Source organism: Podarcis bocagei, assembly GCF_964188305.1.
Source record: "Podarcis bocagei genome assembly, chromosome: 13".
NCBI lineage: Eukaryota > Metazoa > Chordata > Lepidosauria > Squamata > Lacertidae > Podarcis > Podarcis bocagei.
In genome coordinates this window covers 6,658,315-6,674,807 of record NC_138138.1, presented here as the reverse complement: position 1 = coordinate 6,674,807, position 16,493 = coordinate 6,658,315, and the positions used below count along the sequence as shown (strand labels likewise).

The 16,493-nt window shown below is 45.3% G+C and overlaps 1 protein-coding gene across 15 annotated transcripts in view; it reads left to right on the top strand.

Moving 5' to 3' along the window:
* Positions 1-16,493, top strand: part of FHOD3 (formin homology 2 domain containing 3) — a 361,609-nt gene that overhangs the window by 215,480 nt on the left and 129,636 nt on the right. For all 15 annotated transcript variants that reach the window (XM_081166062.1, XM_081166061.1, XM_081166055.1 and 12 more), the window contains exon 6: positions 16,262-16,356. In XM_081166062.1, coding sequence (XP_081022188.1) covers positions 16,262-16,356 — 95 coding nt within the window. The remainder of the gene's footprint in view (positions 1-16,261; positions 16,357-16,493) is intronic.

Below are 16,493 nucleotides of genomic sequence, written 5' to 3'. Positions count from 1 at the left end.
AACCAGAGATACCACTGTAGAACTTCTACTTACGACCTTCTCTACTTGGGCCCGATCCAAGTTGCGACCGCGACAAACCCGGAAGCAAATACCAGGTTTGCTGCAATTTGCACATGCGCAGAATGGCTTCTGCAATATGTGCACACGCAGAAGCGGCTGCCGCCGTCTGCACATGCGCAGAAGCGCGCTGCCGCCAAATGCACCTGCGCACAACGGCGCTTCTACCAGCGACCCAGATCGACTTATGGACGGACGTCCCGAACTGATTACGTCCACAAGTAGAGGTTCCACTGTACTTTCCAAGCCACAGATTCACCTTCTTCCACACCAGTCAAGATTTTAGCTGGAGCATTATGTCCAAGCTGAAGTCTTGACTAGTGTGGAACAAGATGAACCTGTGGTTGGGAAATCTGGGTGCCACAGTTTAAGAAGTATGTAGGCAAACGTACATGGGTTCAGAGTGTTAGTATTTCACACCTCCCATGCTGCAGATGAGGGACGCGGGTGGCGCTGTGGGTTAAACCACAGAGCCTAGGGCTTGCCGATCAGAAGGTCGGCGGTTCAAATCCCTGCGACGGGGTGAGCTCGCGTTGCTTGTTGTCCCTGCTCCTGCCAACCTAGCAGTTCGAAAGCACGTCAAAGTTCAGGTAGATAAATAGGTACTGCTCTGGCGGGAAGGTAAATGGCATTTCCGTGCGCTGCTCTGGTTCGCCAGAAGTGGCTTAGTCCTGCCAGCCACATGACCCGGAAGCTGTACGCTGGCTCCCTCGGCCAGGAAAGCGAGATGAGCGCCGCAACCCCAGAGTCGGCCACAACTGGACCTAATGGTCAGGGGTCCATTACCTTTATGCTGCAGATGAGATTGGTGTAAGCCACATGCCTGTCTGGGAAGAGTGTGGGAACGGAAGACAGTCTTCTCTCTTCCACTGTATGTACTATTGTGCTGTACTTTTGCTCTTATTTGTTCTTGTTCTTCTCTTGGAGCTGGAGAGAGAGAGGACACTATGATTCCTCTGTCTGTGCATAGTGTGTAAATAAATATGCAGATTAGCTCTACGATGTCTCACGCTTCTTGCTGTGTTATGCTAGAAGATTAGTGTGCATATATCATTTGAGATATGTCGCTGAAGCGCACTGGAGAATAAGGGGATACCGGAGGATACTGCACATACCGGAGGATGCTCAGAGTTTGGGGGCGGCAGGGGCAACCCAAGGCGTTTTTCAACACAGAGAAGGGCATCAAAGCTGTTTATTCTTATAAGGAAATGTTGAAGGAACTCTGTATTTTACCATAGAAAGGAGAACATAGCATGCTTGATGGGCTTTTGCATAGAAGGAGTGTAGGTTTCCAGGGAACATTAGGAGAGACCTATTAACAGTAAGACCAGTTTAAAGTAGAATTATTTATCTGGGGTGGAAGGTGGTCTTTCTCTCTGTACGTCAGGTTTAAATCAGAGGGATTCTCTGCTCTGGGTTTCCTGAATCAAAAAGGGTTCCTTCCAACTCTATAATTCTATACTTAGGTTTATTAAACATGCCACAAAATCAAACACAGGAAATGTTAATAAATGATTGTTTATAACTTTTTAATATTTAATAATAATATATCAGCACATCCCTACTGCTACTAGACTTCAGAGTTATGTATAGCTAAAATACCATTGAGCTTGTTCATTTACTTGGATGTCCAATATACTGGAAAACAAACTTCCTGGAATGGAAGGAAGGGCATGGCCCTTGGACGTGTTCCACCATTGTCAGCTTGCTAACATTCTGATCTTCAGACTTTCACTTATGCACTATTTGAGGAAATGAGACCTTCCTGTATAAAAGAGCTGACTTTGTCCCCATTTGCCTAAAATTGTCAGGCACAGAAACCCCAAATGGGGTCACATAATTTGTGGATATGCATTTTTGTATCTCAGTATGCTAGTTGTTCAAAAGGTTCTTTTACTCTTAGGTAGTTTCACATTTTTGAAATCACAATATAGACAAGTAGCATTTTCCTGCACTTTTACTTAAATGAAAGGTGGGTTCTGTGAATGAGCTCCCCCCCAAAAATCCCCAAAGAGCACATTTCCCCCTGCTGTTTATAGTGGTTTGCTGCTCATGGTTTCTCCCTTCCTGCTTCCCCAAGGGTCATATTCTGCACCAAGCTTTCCTCTTATCAGGGATCACATAGGAACTGCAATTATGTCACAAGAGCCATGCCAGTTTCCTAAAAAATTGAAAATATGTAAGTTATAGCAAAATGGAACGTCCATGTACCATAGCAGTGTATTCTTCAGATACTGAGGTCAAACTCTCCTGCTGTTTTTACGAGCTTCAAGAGGCTTCTAGCTGGTTTCTGGTATAAGCCAACTTTGATCTGATCCTGTAAAGCTGTTGTAATGCGGCTTGGCATGCAAAGATGGAGTGAGATTTACCTCTGAATTTTTTCCGAGGAAGCATGTTGATTCTAGGCTTTGTTGTTGTTTTTAATAATAAATCACAACTTTTCCCTGACAATAATAATCGCACAAACTGCCTTTTTATATTAGACATACTCTTAGTTTCCGCTCCATTTTAATCAAGGATAAGAAGCATTAATAACCAGAGCATTCTTAAATTTTCTGTGACGTTGACTACTGCAATATATCACTGAGCAAAAGCATATTCTATAGTTCTCTGGGAGATTGCATAAAGATGCTGTGCAGACATTAGCAATTGCATTCCTGCAAATGACTTTTATTATTTGCCTTAAAATATTCTATTTATAACTTATTATACAGAAAAAACATAGTTATAACGTTTAGGTTTGGGTTTCACTTGCCTTGGTGCTCACAAGTCATCCGATACGCCACCTCTGTTGACTTGCTGCCAGCAGCCATTTGATAATTAGCTTTGTCATCTGAACAATGTTTCACTCAGACCTGAAGTCAGCCTGATTAAGGGATGGCGAGCGGATTGCAGGATTATCACATTCCCATACCCTGCCCTCTCCTTTCTTGAGAGCAATTTCCCCAAGACCTTTCCTTGCTGCCCTAAACCAGAGTTCATCCATGGGGTGGAAGCCAGTTGAGAGCACTTCAGATGCACACCTTCCCATCAACCTCACTTCCAACCACCTTACCACTTGCACGATGGAGGCAGCCCATACACATACTGGAAACTTAAGGGAGGCGGGTGGCTTTGCTCTAAACCACTGAGCCTCTAGGGCTTGCTGATCAGAAGGTCAGCAGTTCCAGTCCACGCAATGGGGTGAGCTCTCGTTGCTCTGTCCCAGCTCCTGCCAACCTAGCAGTTCAAAAGCACACCAGTGCAAGTAGATAAATAGGTGCCGCTGCAGCGGGAAGGTAAACGGCGTTTCCGTGCGCTCTGGTTTCCCTCACAGTGTTCCGTTGTGCCAGAAGCGGTCTAGTCATGCTGACCACATGACCCGGAAAGCTGTCTGTGGACAAACGCCGGCTCCCTTGGCCTGAAATCGAGATGAGCGCCCCACCCCATAGTTGCCTTTGACTGGACTTAATTGTCCAGGAGTCCTTTACCTTTCTACCTGCACTGGAAACTTGCAGAAGAGGGCAAGTTTTGAGCTCTGAACAAAGACCATGAAGAAGAAACACAGGATATTTGCATCTAACTGACGTTCTTTCACTGGTCCTCTAGTCACAAGCCACGCCAGTCTTCTTCACCACAATGCAAGTGCTTATCATTTATTTGCTGCAGTCTACAAGGGAGTGAGGGATGCAGGTGGCGCTGTGGGTTAAACCACAGAGCCTAGGACTTGCCGATCAGAAGGTCGGCAGTTTGAATCCCTGCGACGGGGTGAGCTCGCGTTGCTTGTTGTCCCTCCTCCTGCCAACCTAGCAGTTTGAAAGCACGTCAAAGTGCAAGTAGATAAATAGGTACCACTCCAGCGGGAAGGTAAAAGGCGTTTCTGTGTGCTGCTCTGGTTCGCCAGAAGCGGCTTAGTCATGCTGGCCACAAGACCCGGAGCTGTACGCCGGCTCCCTCGGCCAGTAAAGCAAGATGAGCGCCGCAACCCCAGAGTCGGTCACGACTGGACCTAATGGTCAGGGGTCCCGTTACCTTTACCTTACAAGGGAGTGAAGAGAGAGCCTCACTCTTGAGACTAGCCAGAGCATGTGGTTTCCTGGCTCTTCTAAGCTCTAGTACTTTCCAAAATGCTGTTCTGCACAGACTCAGATCTCATATATGAGAGTTCACAGAGATCGCATACTGTAGTTAAACTATGGAATTTCTTGCCACAAGAGGGAGTGGTGGCCACTTAAAAGAAGATTAGGCTACCAAGGTCTACTAGCTGTGTTGGCATTGTTCCACCTCTACTGCTGGAGACAATATGTCTCTGAATCATTGTTACTCTGGCGGGGGGGGGGGAGTGCTTCCCACAAGCACCTTGTCGGCCACTGTGACCAGAGGACCTGCAAGTAGATCAGCTACTGGCTGACCCAGGAGGCCCTTCTTATGGCCATTTGAAGACGGTCAGCTACAGCTAAGCAACCTGTATTTTTCTAGTGAGCAAGTTCAAGAATGGGTGGTTCTGCTAGAGGCTGCTGCAGCTGAGGATGCAAGTTCGAGAGCTGGCATGAGGAACCCTTTGAAAGTGAAAATATGAAATGTTTTGCTTTATTTTCCTTACTTTATTTTCTTTATTAAATTTGCGTACTACCCTTCATCCAAAGATCTTGCGAAAGTTCACAGCATAAAAATATAAAATAAGAACACAAAATACATAATAAAAGCAAGAAGAGTGCCAACAAATACCTCCCCCTCCCACAAACACATTTAATAATAATAATAATAATAATAATAATAGTAATAGTAATAATAGTAATAATAGTAATAATAATAATAATAATAATAATAATAATAATAATAATAATAATAATAATTTATTTATACCCTGCCCACTCTAGACGGCTTCCAACAAAATATTAAAATACAATAGTCCTTCAGATATTAAAAGCTTCCCTAAACAGGGCTGCCTTCAGATGTCTTCTAAAAATCTGGTAGTTGTTTTTTCCTTTGAGATCTGACGGGAGGGCGTTCCACAGGGCAGGCGCCACTACCAAGAAGGCCCTCTGCCTGGTTCCCTGTAACCTCACTTCTCGCAGTGAGGGAACCACCAGAAGGCCCTTGGAGCTGGATATCAGTGTCCGGGCAGAACAATGGGGGGTGGAGATGCTCCTTCAGGTATACTGGACTGAGGCTGTTTAAGGCTTTAAAGGTCAGCACCAACACTTTAAAATGTGCTCGGAAACGTACTGGGAGCCAATGCAGGTCTTTCAAGACCGGTGTTATATGGTCTCGGCGGCCGCTCCCAGTCACCAGTCTAGCTGCTGCATTCTGGATTAGTTGTAGTTTCCGGGTTACCTTCAAAGGTAGCCCCACGTAGAGCGCATTGGAGTAATCCAAGCGGGAGATAACCAGAGCATGCACCACTCTGGCGAGGCAGCCTGCAGGCAGATAGGGTCTCGGCCTGCGTACCAGAATGAGCTGGTAAATAGAATGTTAATCAGCCAACCTAAACCTGGCTTTGAAAGAACGTGCGTTCCTGGATGACACTGCTGTTACTCCTGGAGCAGGGCGGAGTCACTGTCATTGCCAGAGAAGAACAAAGGCATGTTGTTGAACAACTAAAGCAGAAGGTCTGAATATCAGGCATGTCACTTTCAAACATACTTTCATTCCATCCGTTTCTGCGATAAAGGTAACTACTGCAAACAACAAAGCACATAAATTGTCCTTTCTTTTTAATGAGCGTTCCCTGGATCCTCGATGACAGTTTCACTTTTCCTTAGCTTTTGTTCGATTAAATGGAATGTGTCACTCAGCCTAGAATCAACCATTTGGTTCTGCACTGTTGCATTCTGTATTCTTTGTTGCACATTCTTTAAAGGGCCTTTTCTTAAATGGGGACTGGTGATGTGTAGTGGGTGTGAATCATTTTTTTAAAAAATGATAATAATGTGAAGTTCAGTAATGACAACAAAGATGACCAGAGGTGAAGGAGGAATTTGTTCACTTAGTCTAGTTGATTAGATGTGTAGAAGAAAGTACTGATGCACAATTGGCTTTAGTAAAGAGAGGAAGAAAGTACTGTAAGTCTCTGTACACAACTATTAAAGGCACAGAAAGCAATCAAAGTCATTTCTGATTTTGACTGCCCCCATGTGTTACTTCACAGGCCTTTGAAGGCATTACATTTTAAAATGTAAAATATTTGGGCCAAGTCTCCCTAAGGCATTAACATATTAGAGTTACATTAGCCTTTTTAGCAGACTCGCATTTGGCTTGTCATCTACCAAAGCCCCCAGATAGGACCGAAAACAATCGTTTCAAGTTACAAGAGATTCCCACTAACATTAGGAACAACTTTCTGCTAGTAAGAGCTGTTCGACACTGGAATGGACTTCCTTGGAAGGTGGTAGACTCTCCTTCTTTGAAGGCTTTTAAGCAGGGGTTGGATGACCACCTGTCGTATACAATCTAGTTGTGATTGCCTGCATTCCAACTCCACAATCTATGATTCTGTTACCTTTTCCACATGTGATCCTGTCAAGCCATGTGCCACGAATCCTGTGTGCATCTGATTTTTCCTGCCTAAATGCAGAACTTTACATTCATCCCCAATGAAATCTGTTTGGTTGCCAATAGCACATTCAGTCCTTTTTCCAAGCACAATTCAAAGTGTTGGTGCTGACCTTTAAATCCCTAAACGGCCTTGGTCCAGTACACCTGAAGGAGCCTCTCCACCCGCATCTTTCTGCCCAGACACTGAGGTCCAGCGCCGAGGGCCTTCTGGTGGTTCCCTCACTGCAAGAAGCCAAGTTACTGGGAACAAGGCAGAGGGCCTTCTCGGTAGTGGCACCCGCCCTCCCACCAGATGTCAAAGAGAAGAAAAACTACCAGACTTTTAAAACACATCTGAAGGCAGCCCTGTTTAGGGAAGCTTTTAATGTTTAACAGACCACTGTATTTTAATACTTTGTTGGAAGCCGCCCAGAGTGGCTGGGGAGACCATTATCATTATTATTTTCTACAATATTATCTACCCCTTATCTAGTCATCTATTCCAGCATCCATTTTTCCACCATGGCCTGCCAGAGATGCCTTTGGGTAGCCCACTGGCAGGACACAAAAACAATAGCCATCTCCAGCTGTTGTTCTCTGTCATGCTCCCTATGGATCCCAGAGGCACCATTTAATCATCATGACTTATAGCCATTGACAGCCTTAATCTCTATAAATTTGTCTAACCCCCCTTTATAGTCATTTAAGCTAATGGCTATTTAGTTTCATTAGAATGAATCTGGGTTCTAGTTTAATGAAAGTGAGAGAAACTCTTTTTACTTAATCCACGCCAGGGGATTGTATGGTACTTTAAAAACCTATCATGTCCCCACTTTCTTTTTCGAAACTAACTGTAAAAAAGGTCTCCATCAGTTTCACCTTTCAGGGGAGTTGCTGCTGGTCACTGGCAATTATGGTATCCCCTTTCTGTACCGTTTCCAGCTCTACAACATCTATTTTGAAGTGTGGTGGCCGAAATGTACACAGCATTCCAAGTATGGTTGCATCATAATTGCTTGCGCTGCTAACAGTATTTTGGGCAGCACATTTTCTAAGCACATTTTGCGTTTTCCCTGTGTTTTTCGAGTTGAGTACCACCTTAAAAGTTAGGGGAGGGGGAAGACTTAAGCATAGTTGCTTTGAACAGATACCGGCATTCCAAGCTGATGTTCTGTACATAATTAGTAGTGATTGATAAAAGAAAACTCACACCTGCAGCTCCTTTCTTTGCAAAGTCCAAATGAGCTCAGAAGCAGTTTCATCGTGTGGAGCACAGTGAAGAAAATAATTTTCTTCCTGTTTCAAGATTTGGCACATCATGTCCCTCTCTCCATTCCCTCCAAATCAGGATTATGCTTTGCTTATCTTAAGAAGCGGCTTAGCACTATAATGTTCATTTGGAGGTTAAATCCTTGAATTGCATCTCAGGAGATTTATGACACTAGGCTGTGTTCCCAGCCTCACCCAAGCAGTCCTGCTTCCTGGAGCTGTAGGATGATCACTAAATTGCTCAGGGAAACAGGAGCAGAATTGTGATGGCCTGGGACTCGGGCTCAGACTCGGAACGAGAGGCGTCTCAGTCCGCACTGGATCCTTTGCCTCAGGCAGCATCTAAACCAAGTCTGGGGCCTGATCCTGAAGAGTCCCAGTCTGCACAGGTTCCCCTGCAACAAACACTAGCTGGGCCAAGTCAGAGGCCTGAGCCTGCCGTGGCTCCAGATGCGGGGATTACCTCGTTGCCTTCAGCTGGGCAATCACTTACAGCTGCTCCACTACCAGTTGGGTCAGGGGAGGCTGAGGCGGCCTCTGGGTCTAGTAACCCACCAACATCTCCTGAGCTGCAGAGACTAAGGTCTGAGAGAAGGAGAGACCTGAGTACTCGCAGGAGGAGTGCTCGCCTTCAGGCGAGACAAGGAGGTGAGTCACTGGGAGATCAGGACCAGCCATTACCCTGACAAAGTGAAAAAGCTGTCAGACCCCGCCCCAGGTTGCGGGAGCAACATTGCTGTTTGCTAGAACCTGCCTGAGACCCTGCGCCCAACCTAGCCTGGTTTCCTGCCTGGGCCCTGTCGGACTGACTCCTTGCAGAATCCTCGGATTTGGGACCGAAACCAGACCGTGTTGCTTGGGTTAACCCCCGGGCCCAGCACACCTGAGAGTCATCTGGTCCAATCCTTTGCAATGCAGGAATCTCAGCTAAAGCATCCATGACAGAGGGCCATGGAACCTCCACTTAAAAACCTCAAATGAAGGAGAGTCCACCACCTTCTCATTATGGTTAAAAAATTAACTCATAATAGTAACAAAACTGAATTGACCGTATGTGTCACAAAGGGCAGAGTACCCAAGTCCACCATCGACTTTAGTCCTGTATGAAACAGCAAAACTTAAATATAAGCTTCTCCATGCACAGAAAATACTCTATTCTGCGAGATCAAGTTGCGGTTGACATTTCTGTCAAGAGACTAGTAATGTCGTAGTCATATGATCCAATGGTTAATTGAGCAGGGAGAAACATGGAGAAAAGTTCTTTTTGAGGTTGACTGGCCTGGGTGACTGACCACCCAGTGATGCTCAAGGCTGGGTTTGGATCGAGACAGTAGCTGTCAACTTTTCCCTTTTCTTGCGAGGAATCCTATTCGGAATAAGGGAATTTCCCTTTTGAAAAGGGGAAAGTTGACAGCTGTGATTGAGACCCAGGTTTTTCTGGTTCAGAGGAAATGAGAAAGGGAAGCATGTTTATCACTACAAAATACAAGAGAGAAAATGACTGCTTTTATCAGAAAGTGTTACATCCTATTGGCGCTTGATGTATTTTAGAAACTTTTTTTTAATGAAAAGAACCCATGAGGGAAAATCAGTGATTATTTTATGACATGCTTCCAAACTTCCACACTGCTTGTGTGTGTGGAAATGCTCAGAGCAGATTTTAGGGGTGTGGTGGGAGCATGTGGGGAGAGGAAGGAGTTGCGTTGCACAGCCAAAAGTCCTCCCACTAGCAGACTTTCTTCATTGAATACTGCCCATTGTATTGTATCTTTTTCTGGAGGAATTTCAGCAGTTAAAATGATAATGCCACCAAAAACCATCTTTACTTTGATATCTGCTAATCAAAATATTGATCCAATAGTTACAACAATCTACACTGAAGGGCATCTGGAATAACAAATAAACAAGGCTAAAAGCCAGAATTTGTATGATCATAGGAGATCTCCAAGTCATGTACTTAGCCCTGTTTTGTATAGCAAACTGTTTAAACTGGGTTATAGACTGCATAGCTTATAGCAAAGCTTGAACAAAATATATTGAGAACACCTTTATATGAGATACTATGGGGGATTGCAACAGTCAGTTAAATATACAGTGGTGCCTCGCAAGACGAAAGGAATCCGTTCTGTGATTCTCTTCGTCTAGCGGTTTTTTCGTCTTGCGAAGCAAGCCCATTGACGGATTAGCGTATTAGCGCTATTAGCGGCTTTTAGCGTCTTATCGGCTTATCGGATCAGCTGATAAGCGGCTTAGTGGCTTAGAAAAAGGAGGGAAAGGGAAAAAAACCCGCAGGAACTCGCAAGACATTTTCGTCTTGCGAAGCAAGCCCATAGGAGATTCGTTTTGCGATGCACCTCCAAAACGGAAAACTCTTTCGTCTAGTGAGTTTCCCGTCTTGCAAGGTATTTGTCTTGCGGGGCACCACTGTAACTTATTTTCACAGTCTGGATTCTGGGGGAAAAAAATCATTTAAACCTAGTCCTTCACTTCTGGAACTTATATTGGATAAAATAAAAGAGGAGAGACATCTATAAGATTTCAAATATGGAAAGCAACAAACTTTTTAGAATACAAGATCTGGTATATCAAGGGGTTCGTGATTTCTTACTCAGAAATTAAGAGGAGACTACAAGGCAGGAATCCCCCACAGTTTCAATATTTTCAAATCCAATCTTGTTTGCAATGACATTTTAGATCATATGAAAAAATACGAGTGAACCTAATTCGAAATGTAAACAATGAAAAAAACCCAAAACCAGACATTAGCAAAAGTTCAGCTTGGAGCCTGAACAAGTAAGAGTCTGCATGGTTAAATAGGCTCAATAGTGTAAGGCAAAGCAACCCAGTGGATACGTGAAAACGTCTTCAGAAAACATTGCACAGGTTTTCCCCTAAATATGGCAAATCGGGTCCTCCCTTAAAAAGGGCACGTATTGCGATGAGACCTGGAAACTGACACCCTGTGCTGTGGGTGGGTTTGACTGAATAGCCACAACATCCGATTGGTAGTGTGCAATCTGGCCAATGGGACGCAGGCCAAACGGTTCGAGGGACCTATTTATGCCCATGCACATGACCCAAAGCTTCCTCTTTCGGCTCGTGCATTCGGAACACCCGCCCACCTCTCCCTACATTTAGGGCTTTGCGCTTGACCTTGCTATGCCGTCGTGTGTCTTCTGTCGTTGGGACAGGGGCACGGCAGGAATTCTCCCCACTTGGCTGATTGGCTGGTGCCATTTGGGCTTTGCCTGCCGCGTAGCAAATCGTCACAACTTGTAAGGTTGCAGATAGGCTCTGGTTCAGGTGATAGGGATGGGAGAACGCTCTCTCCATCCCTATGTGAAGGGTACTCCATTAAAGGAATCCAGGGACTCGATGGTTTGGTCAACCCCTGAGAGGGGGCTGTGCCTGTGCCTGAGTCCAGGGGGACATTTGGGTGGCAGAGATAGCCTGTTCCCGGCTTTCTGCTTATCCAGGTGTTCCAGGAGCTAGAGAAAACTGCTAGCTCACAAGCACATTATACCAGCCAGGAGACATAAAGCTAATAATAAATAAACAATGCTGCAATATGTTGGAAGTGTCAAAAAGAGACAGGCAATTCCCATCCACCCCAGTACGTGGCAGAAATGCAATTTGGCAAATCTATTAGAGGAAAATAGGAAATAATCTTAGCTTGAGTCTTTGAAATTCCATAATATTAAGATTTCCTCAACTTTGTCTTAGACTGCCAGTGCAGTAGAGCTGGTTTAAATCTCTTAAAATTTAAATGTTTGGGGATAGTTGTCTACCATGATTATAATTTTGAGGAATCAGCTACATGTGAAATACAGTCCTCTAGAGCAGTGTTTCCCAACCACTGTTCCGCGGCACACTAGTGTGCCGCGAGATGTTGCCTGGTGTGCCGCGAGATGTTGCCTGGAGGGAGGCGGGCGAGTCGGGCGGCGAGAGGCGGGGCGGCGGTGGCGAGGAGAGGCCACCCAGCGCGGGGCTCTCGCCGTCTGCCTGCCTGGCTGCCTGCGAGCTTGGCGGGCAGCGCCTCCGTCCGCAGCGCCCGCCTCGCGGCTCTCATTCCCTGCCCCTGCCAAAGCTCACCCAGCCAAGCCGTGCTCTCCTTCCTGCCTCGCTTTGCTGCCTCCTCCCCCCCCACCCCCAAAGCTTGGAGGTTCCCCGGCAAGGGGGAGGGGAAAAAATTGAAACTTACACTTTCGTGCGTCCCTCCCGGCGTGACGCTGCGTGCTGACGTCACGGGGCTGTAATGGTGGTGTGCCTCGAGATTTTTTTCATCAAACAAGTGTGCCTTTGCCCAAAAAAGGTTGGGAAACACTGCTCTAGAGATGGTCGCTCTAGAGCGGGGGTGGGGAATCAGTGGCTCTTTTATTTTATTTTGCATTGTAGGGGGTTGGACTACATGACCCTCGGGTCCCTTCCAAATCTACAATTCTATGAGTCTATGTTGTTCTTCTACAACTCCCATTGCCCCTGACACTTGGCCCTGATACCTAGAGTTGATGGGAGTCAACACCTGGAGAGCCACAGGTTCCTTAGCCTTGCTCTAAATATTCCTCACCTCCAGCTAGTTGTGCCTTGTCATATTTAAGGCCTCAGAGCAGCCAGGAAATAAGTTGCTTCTTAACAAATAAATCTTGATACTTGTATTCCAAGGACCGTCAGCAACTGATAATGTTAACATTTGATAAAGCTCCTGGAGGTGACTGACAAACATGCCGTAGGTCAGTGTGCCTGAAAAAAACAGATTGATGACATCCTGTAGATTTTTAAAATTATTATTCTGTAAAACATGGTTCTTTTGCCAGTTGTTTAAACAGCAACAGACTTTTTTCTTCGCGTGTTCACAATTTCCCATCAAAATCCGCAATGCTAACCTGAAGCTATAGCAGATACGATCGAATTCCATAGTCTTGGAAGAAGCTTCTGATAAGATTCTTCAGTAGCGGATGAAAATAGCCAGGAATTTCTTTTGAACATTGTTGTGGTTTCTTTGCATGGGGCTTATTAAAGGCTTGGCTTTTTTATGACTATACTGAGCGACAACCTGAAAGCTGGGGAGTAATGCAGTCCAGAATTTACCTAGATACTTAGCCAGTCTTTGTTGTTGTAATGTCCATGTGATGCTTTAAAGACTGACTTTTAGAAGTCCTTGATTTATGTTCCTTATTAATCTGAAAAATATGTGTGGGGCATAAAATTTGTTTCACATTTTCTTCAGATGCAAATGAAATCCTTTCCTTCTGATCCAAGAAGTTTCACTACAAAGAAGCAGCTTGGTGACCTTATCTGATTCTGATCAAAGGGCAATTTTCTTTGTACTGAAGAGAAACAAAAATAATATTCATTAAGCCATTCTCTAATTGCAGCTGGATAGCAGTTGTTCTGAATTACCTAGTAATAATATTAATAAAAAACTCTGGATCCCTTTGATGTAATGTTAATAGTCAGTGGATGGCAATGTGCATTAAAGTCTCTTTATTGTTCACTGACATTTAGGTCACAATCAAGAGAGAGACATGAACAAACCACACACTGGGTTCCATGAGCGAATGAGAATGGTCATCCCCAGACACACCAGACCGACAGATGGGAAGGTTATCTTACCCCCATCCACACTGTCCAGTGCTGATAGAGAATACCTGCATCAGATGCACATCAAAGCTATATGTACAGTGCGGGGGGGGGGGGAGTATTTGATCCCCTGCTAAATTTTGCCCATTTGCCCTCCGACGAAGAAATGACCAGTCGATAATTTTAACGGTAGGTTTATTGTAGCTGTGAGAGACAGAATAACGACAGGAAGATGCCAGGTAGCCTGACATCTGGCTGGTTGATAGGGGATCAAATACTTATTCCACTCATTATAATGCACATCAATCTCTGACTTTTGTCTTCTGGGTTTCTGGGGGTTTTCCCTGTTGTTGTTTTTCTGTCTCTCACAGCTACAGTTAACCTACCATTACAATTATGGACTGGTCATTTCTTCGTCAGAGGGCAAACTGGCAAATTTAGCAGGGGATCAAATACTTCCCCCCCCCCGGCACGGTAACGTTCTTGGAGAATCCATGAGTGGTCCCAGTTAGGATGCATATACAGTGGTACCTCAGGTTACATACGCTTCAGGTTACAGACTCTGCTAACCCAGAAATATTACCTCGGGTTAAGAACTTTGCTTCAGGATGAGAACAGAAATCGTGCTCTGGCAGCGCGGCGTCAGCAGGAGGCCCCATTAGCTAAAGTGGTGCTTCAGGTTAAGAACAGTTTCAGGTTAAGAACAGCCCTCCGGAACGAATTAAGTACTTAACCCGAGGTACCACTGTACACATTCCACTTTCTGGAAGGGCAGCCAGCCGATGGGTCCAGAAGCACAGCATTCTGCAATGCGAGGGGCTCGTGATCCTTAAAACAGATCTGCAGTCCTGCCTTTGTGTGTAGATTTCACACTGAATTGGGATGTAACATGTTAAGAGGGAGTTACAGCTATTGGCTGGAAAGTGACAAACAAGGCAATGACTGGTTGCATGTTGCTGTTGATTGTGTGTGGATGGTCTACATGGGCTCTCAAAAGAGGCCTGAACACACATACACACACACACACACACACACACACCAAGGAACTTGACAATGGCATTCTAGTTTGTGGTAAAGTGGCCATGCAATGGGAACAGCTGTAAAAGCAACTGCCATTTCTCAATGGCCATATTGCTTTGTTGTCACCAATTTTTCCTCCATCCATGTTATAATAAAAACGGCTTGCAGTGAGCTCCAACTAGGTGAAAGGGAAATGAAATGGCAAATGCAATCCAATGTCATTGAGCATAAAATTATGCACACTGGGACCAAAGAAAATCTAAAGTTCACATCTCGTGGGTTCCACCACCTGGTGGTTCAGGAATGAGACCTTGGAGTCATGGCAGATAATTTGAAGATGCTGAACCAGTGTGCATAACCTGTGAAAAAGACCACATCCATGCTACGGCTAATTAGGAAAGAGATAAAACTGTGGTGCAAGGGTGCTTGGAGTACTGTGTACAACTCTGGCCTCCTTCCCTCAAGAAAGACATTGTGGCAGTGGAAAATGCTCAGAAAAGGGCAGTCAGAATGATCAAGGGGACGGAGAACTCCCGTATGATGAAAAGTTACGACATTTTTTGGGGAAGGGGGTAGTTGAGAGAAAAAGTGAGCCTGAGGTGACATAATCAAGGTTTATTAAACTATGCATTCTGTGGAGAAAGGGAATAGGGTTACCTCTCTCACAACAAACACTTTTGACATCAACTTCCTGAGGAGGTTTTGGTGAGACCCCAGGAAAATTTTGGAGGCTGATAAACGGCAGCCTGGCAAATATTTAGTCTTTCATCTAGTGGTGGCGCAGAAGGGTGCATGGGAGGAGTACACTCTACTGTGGCCTGGTCTCCCTTCCCCAGGAAAGCATGGGCCCACAGAAGGCTGCGTTGTCTTTTTCCATCACTCTCACTCTCTGTCTCTCTCTCACACACTCACATATTGTTGTTGTTGTTTAGTCATGTCCGACTCTTCGTGACCCCATGGACCAGAGCACGCCAGGCACTCCTGTCTTCCACTGCCTCCTGCAGTTTGGTCAAACTCATGCTGGTAGCTTTGAAAGCACTGTCCAACCATCTCATCCTTTGTCGTCCCCTTCTCCTTGTGCCCTCCATCTTTCCCAACATCAGGGTCTTTTCCAGGGAGTCTTCTCTTCTCACGAGGTGGCCAAAGTATTGGAGCCTCAGCTTCAGGATCTATCCTTCCAGTGAGCACTCAGAATGGATAGGCTTGATCTTCTTGCAGTCCATGGGACTCTCAAGAGTCTCACATATACAAAAAGGTAAAAGACCCATGGATGGTTAAGTCCAAACTTGACTATGGGTTGTGGCGCTCATCTCACCTTCAGGCCGAGGGAGCTGGCATTTGTCCACAGACAGCTTTCTGAGTCATGTGGCCAGCATGACTAAACTGCTTCTGGTGCATCGGGACACTGTGACGAGTGCCCGGGCACATGGAAACACCATTTACCTTTCCGCCGCAGCGGTACCTATTTATCTACTTGCGCTGGTGTGCTTTCGAACTGCTAGGTTGGCAGGAGCTGGGACAGAACAATGGGAGCTCACCCCATTGTACGGATTCGAACTGCCAACGTTCCGATTGGCAAGCCCAATAGACTCAGTGGTTTAGACCACACATACAGCCCCGCCCCCCTTCACATGCATCCATTCAGCACATCAGCTGAGGTTGCATTTCAAATGCATTTGCATCCATGTGACCTCTGGGAGAGTTAGTTGAGGTTATCCAGAATGGCAACCTACTTTAATTTGGAAGCAGAAAGATGTTTTGTGCCTTTTCTCACTCAACCGAATTTTGCTAACTTTCCTTATCTTCTTTATTTCCTTAGCACTGGGACAAATTATGCTATACGTAGATGGGATGAATGGAGTAATCAATCATAATGAAACAATCCAGTGGCTGTACACTCTCATTGGGTCAAAGGTAAGAAGAGTCCCATCTATTGAAGAGTTTTAAAGATTTTTCCGTGTGTGTCTGTAGACAGCTGTGATACACACACGGAGAACATGCCAATCACCGAAAAATCCCACTAGTTTGATACTTGCCACAAGCAGAGGAGT